This window comes from Grus americana, chromosome 2, assembly GCF_028858705.1.
Source record: "Grus americana isolate bGruAme1 chromosome 2, bGruAme1.mat, whole genome shotgun sequence".
Lineage (NCBI taxonomy): Eukaryota > Metazoa > Chordata > Aves > Gruiformes > Gruidae > Grus > Grus americana.
Window position 1 is genome coordinate 150674151 of NC_072853.1, and position 6000 is coordinate 150680150.

At 40.5% G+C, this 6000-nt stretch overlaps 1 protein-coding gene across 1 annotated transcript in view; it reads left to right on the forward strand.

The window, feature by feature from the left end:
• Positions 1–4938, forward strand: part of GAD2 (glutamate decarboxylase 2) — a 43258-nt gene extending 38320 nt beyond the window's left edge. The window contains exons 14-16 of the mRNA XM_054818097.1: positions 82–189; positions 1498–1587; positions 2275–4938. Coding sequence (XP_054674072.1) covers positions 82–189; positions 1498–1587; positions 2275–2448 — 372 coding nt within the window. The 3' untranslated portion in view covers positions 2449–4938. The remainder of the gene's footprint in view (positions 1–81; positions 190–1497; positions 1588–2274) is intronic.
• Positions 4939–6000: the final 1062 nt, after the last annotated feature.

Sequence of the window (6000 nt, forward strand, 5' to 3'; positions counted from 1 at the left end):
TGAGTGCTGAATGGTCTTTTCGCTGTTTTGGTTCACAGAACAGATAGTCACGTAACTTTTTTTCTCCCTCTGCCTCTAAAGGGAACCACAGGATTTGAAGCACAAATCGATAAGTGCTTGGAACTTGCAGAATACCTATATAATAAAATAAAGAACAGAGAAGGGTATGAAATGGTGTTTGATGGAAAGGTATGTATTGCACCTTCTTCCCAGTTGGTCAACAGCACTTCCCAGTTGATCAACAGCCTACTGAGGTGCTACCAACAGGTCAAAACAAACAGCACATGACAGAAAGCGGTGTCCCTTGTAACAAAACCTGTTGTGCCAATATCTCTCTCTCTTCCTCCTGGGATCCAGGGACAAGGGAGATGAGGCAGCTGTGCAAAGATTTCAGTTTGCACAGTTTCACCCCACTGAAACGAAACACTGGCATCTCAGGCTAACACAGCACACACTTCTCTGCAGGCAACCCTCTCCAGTTGTGATGGCTGGGGACAGGCCTGGTAGAGACCTGTTACAAAGTTAGCTGGTGTTTTGTCTGTAAAAGAGAAAAGAAAAAAAAAAGATCTCTTTTTACCTCCTACTTGTGGTGGCTTCTGCTGTCTGTGCTTGCCCTGGAAGGTTTTGTCCCTCAGAACATTGCTCCCTGGTAGCGATCACTTAGTGCGTGCCTAAGTGCTCTGCAGCACAAGGATAAATGTCACTATGTTTCTTCAGAGATCACAGGCTCATACCCGCGTGCCACTATGTGATTTATTTCCTCCGCCTCACACATCATCACTGAGTTAGGTCCACTGGGTCTGATGATGAGTAAAGGAACTGGCAGCAGTAGGAGCTGCTGTAACTCACACATTTAGCATCCAGCAAAGAGGAGCATAGCAAGGCAGGCAACTGTTGGGAGATTGCAAAAATACACAAAATGTCAACTAGTTCTTACTTTATGCCTTTCTACTTGTTGCTCCCGTATAAGTTAAACTAGCTAAGACACTCTGGTGCATGCATATTAATACAGCAGCTAGCTGAATCAACTGAGAAATAATAAGTTTCATTAAATGTAAGAAAATCTTAGGCTGTCTCATGCACGACCTGTGACTCCTATTTACAGAACGAGATTCTATATTATTCTGTCACGTAATAAAAGAAATGACACAGTCCTCACCTCTAAATTATCTGTAATAGACTCTTGCCTTAGCTACACGGTCCCTTCGGCCTCTGGACAGGACAGCACCTACAAAATCTAGATGCCTCTCAGTAGGGAATAAATATATTTGCACAGCTGGATGATGTGTTTCTGCATCTGACGTCCTGGGAATAAATTGCCTAAAATTATCTTTTCTGCATTAATAATGATGATGACTCTCAGCGGACCACAATAATGAAAACCATTGACTGCTGTCACAATATGATATATGAGAGGGAGGGAAGGCATGAACTTAATTGCAATTGAGATACTATGAGCATTTCTTACAGTGCAAACCATTACTATTCCGTGTTTAGCCTCAGCACACAAACGTCTGCTTCTGGTATATACCTCCTAGCTTGCGCAGTATGGAAGACAATGAAGAAAGAATGAGCCGCCTTATGAAGGTAAGTACGTCCTCCAGGACAGCATGCAGTGAACAGTGAAACCCTTGCAGGCAGGCAACCCCCAAAATGATGTCGCAGGGCACAGGGCAAGGTCACCTCATGACATTCTGGAAAATGACACCTCCATGGTCATTTTACTGCACGTTAGTCTGGCACCACCTTACGCTGGTCTCCAAGTTTGGTATTCCCTGGATTTCCTTATCTCTGGAGCACTTATTTGCTCTGTGTATATTTACTGAAGTTACGGTGAACTGCAATCGCTAAACCCAGCAAGTGCAACAAAAACTCAACAATACCATGGCACTCTGGCATATGAAAAGAAGATGGAAAATGACAGTAACAATATATTTTGAGCACTACGAAAAACAGCTACTGTGTCCCTGTCAGCAATATTGAGAAAGTAGGGGGGGAAATTCCCCAGTGATTTTTGAGAGCAGGACAAAGAAATAGGATAAAGCCAATGTCTTTTCAATGAGACATTTATTCCTTAGTGGAGGTTAATGTTTTTATCAATATTGGATGTAATTTCATTTTAACTGCTTCTTGTAGCTCTTCAGCTTTTTTTAAAAATAGAAAACATATTCTGTATTCTGTTAGAATAATAATAAGGATTATGTTAATAATGAAAATAACGAAAATAATGGTAATAATCATAACCATCATCCCCTGCTTTCTGTTACGCTGCAGGTGGCACCAGTGATAAAAGCCAGGATGATGGAGTATGGCACGACCATGGTGAGCTATCAGCCTCTGGGAGACAAAGTGAACTTCTTCCGGATGGTCATCTCAAACCCCGCAGCAACTCACCAAGACATTGATTTCCTGATTGATGAAATAGAACGCCTGGGACAAGATTTATAATAACTGGGTTTGAAAGTCTGTTCCTGGACCTCTAAGTAGACAATTAAGTTGTCACAAACTGTGCGAATGTATTTGTAGTTTGTTCCAAAGTAAATCTATTTCTATATTGTGGCGTTAGAGTACAGTTTAAAATCAAGAAACATGGCTCCTTTAAAGTCCTTTCCTGAGTTTTAGAATACCTCCTTAATAATTAGCTGCACAAAAAGCTGCATGGAAACAAATAAGAACAGAAGATACTTAAAATTTTATCCCCAATTTTAAGACAGTGACTACTTTAAATTAAAAGCGATGAGACCGAATGATGCCAAATTTGCCCAAAATGATGACAAAGTTAAATAGGGGGAAGTGGGAGGGGGCAGTGAGAAACAGAGTATACAAGCTGTATGTTTAAAAGTGAAAGTGTTTTGCCTTTTTCGTAGTATTAGAACAGAATTTCTAATTTACCTATAGCAACATTTCAAATGTATTTAAATAGGTATAGTTTTACAAAAGGAAATATATATATATAAAAAAATCCTATTTTGTAAACTATATATTTTTATTTTATATGGGTTATAAAACTGCAAGGACAGAAGCTGAAAATTAACTAGGATTCTTTTGATGGAGGTGCCTCAAATATTTATTACTGCTTATTTTAAAATATAAGCCCACATTACTACATTCTTAAGAGGTACCAGTGCCTCATTTCTCCGTGTCATAGGGATTGTACATCTCCAGGGTTGATTACTGAAAAACCTCAAGAGTACTGCAGCTCTTAAAACCACTTAATAAGATCAATTACAGTACAACAATAGGATGCTATTATTCCTAATTATGTTTCCCACTTGGCCTAACTAAGCAGACGCACAATCAATATACAGTGCTAACCAAGACTGAAATAAGGTTGTATTTGGATGGTTTCTGTGTTCTGTGGTAAAAAAGCCTTTCCAAAAAAAAAAAAGTCACGTCTGAATAAATGCTGCTCTCATAACCATTTCTTCTATGAGCAGTCCAAAACCACACTGAAAATTAAAATTGACTGAAATTCTTACTAAAGAAATAGCATGAAACCTCACAGTGACATTAAGAGGGTAAAGACTTCTTACAGATGTACAGGTCTGCCAGACAAGGCCTAAATTAAATGTGACTGTAATCTGAGTGACAGGGATGGGGTCTAAGTAACAAACTGCTTTGTCAAAGGTTTCACCCCGTGCTGGACTCCATCCTTGTCTGCAATGGCCTTTGAAATTGCAGAAAAAACTGAGATAAGGCTACATGTGCCTAGAACAGCCCACACGGAGCCTCACAGCCTTCTTAGAAAGCACGGGCACAGCTCTTGCAGAATTCATGTGCTGCATCATTCCGTAACATTAGTGACCCTGGCATGGAAATTGAAATTTATCCTCTTTCCCCCCAACATCTGGAAGTGCTGGAAGAGTTCTGCGGCTCGGGCCTGTCTACTTATAACCCTACTAAAGTTTTGGTTTTAACTTTGCCTAAACGGCCAAACTTGTGTTTGTAAAGCAATATTGTTTTGCTGCCTCTAAAATACTTGAAGAGGAAAAAAAAAAGTGCAATGTGGTTTTAATTTCATCTAAAATAGATAAATGGAGTATTGATTCAATGTAATATCATGAGGACATGAAGTAAGAGGAAATAAATTGTGTCTGTAATTGTGTTGCCTTTATTATATTGATAGTACTGTTTTGTCACCTCAGATTGAGGCTGTGCACTTTAGATTTAAACTGTACAATGTTGCAAATCAACATGTGTTGCTGTATAAGCTTGTACAATATATTATTGATATGTCATTATTTGTGTGGTAGTAGTATTGACTCTTGATATTGTAAGAACTGCATTCACGCCGGTCCCTCTACTATATCTGTGCTTGGTATTAACCTCTCCTTGTCAGCTGTCGGGCAGACCTCTCACCTCACTCCGGTGGACTCCATTGCTACCTGTGATGCATAGTGTTGCAAGTCAAGCTATAGAGGAGATACCAATTCTATCAGGAAGGACTTCAATGTGACCTTTGCTAAACGTGTCAAAACCAGCAGACTAATCACTGAAATACTAGTAGAGTAGCAAATTATATTGTTTTTTTTTCTTGCTGGGAAAAAGGCAAGCAAAGAGCTTAAAAAGTAAATAGTACAGGGACAATGATGAAGGCGATCAGTAGCCTGGTTACATCTTGCATGTGCAATTCTGTTTTAAAGTGCTAAGTGCAAACAACATATTTATTAGCTGTATGTGCCAATCCAAGATTTACATTCAGTGTTCCAGGAGAACCAGCATTTTTCTTTCCCATGTTACTGTACTTAGTGCAGCCAGGAAAGAGCAGCATAGCAATCTGTTCTTGTGTTTGACCAAAGTATCTTATCTGTGGTGTTGATCTAAATCCAAATAAAAGTGTAAAATGTGACTCTGGGTCTTTTCATTAGCAGCACTGATGGGCACTTGGAGCATTTATCACTCGTGCCATTTCAGAGCAAGGCCCCAATAAAGAGAATGTTTAATTGTAACTTTCTGTGTCTCCTGCAGCATTTTTTCATGACGATGCATTCCGTTAATTATTCTAACATAAAACCAATTCTATCACCAGACCCTTTTTGAGGTGATACTCAGCACCAGCATACAAGTGTAAATCTGCCATCTGGTATTCCTTTACCTTATTTTTACAAGGCAGATTTAGTTGCTTTATTCTCCTCAGACAGGCTCAACAATTTTTTATGTTTTGTCTTTTTATTCCATGAGCACTTAACCCCCAATTAACCATAGACTCTAATCAGCCTCCCACACAGGAGTGGAAGCAGTCGGGCTTTCCAGGATGACGCAGACTACACGATGGCAACAATTTAAAAGGGCCATGAAGTAAAAAAAAGACAAAACAACTGATAAAATAATTAAGATTTTAATCCTCGTGTATCCGCTGGCCCAAGGCCTCATTCCTCCAAAATCTGCCACCTGTCTGCTCTATTTTCCTTCCACCCTCTGAAGTGGCGCCCAGTGTGATGCTAGCAGCAGAGACAGAAAACAAAATGTCATGAAAGCAGCTGTGGTCAGAAAGCTTATGCCTGAAATAAGATTTTCTGTCTAATTTCTTTAAGTCCACAGCAGAATTTGAGATTAATGCCTACGCCAAGTGCCCGCACAGAGCCCAGCTAGGAGCTCTGTAAGGAAATACAAAGAGGGAGAAGATGTGGGCATAAGATACTATCCTTACTGCGATGTAACTCTTCGCTTGGCACTGGGAGAGGCAGCACTGGTTTAGTATTTTTGAGTACTACTGCCACAGAAGAGCATGAAGGTTGGGCTTTGCCATGTAGCTGTTGCACCCAGAGCTGCATGGAGTGTCCCTGAGAGACGGAGGGCTGGAACGGATTTGCCCAACCGAGTTGAGCACAGAGTCCTGGCTGTGCTCAAGGAAGGCAAAATAAACTTGCCGAGCAAGTGGGAATTCACACAGCAGCCCGAGAGCCTGCTCTTTACGAAGGCTGGTCCCTTTGGCACTCTCCTAGGAGAACAGCTTGGGTTTGCTATTTCTCTGCTCCTTATTACAAAACCCCCTGCACA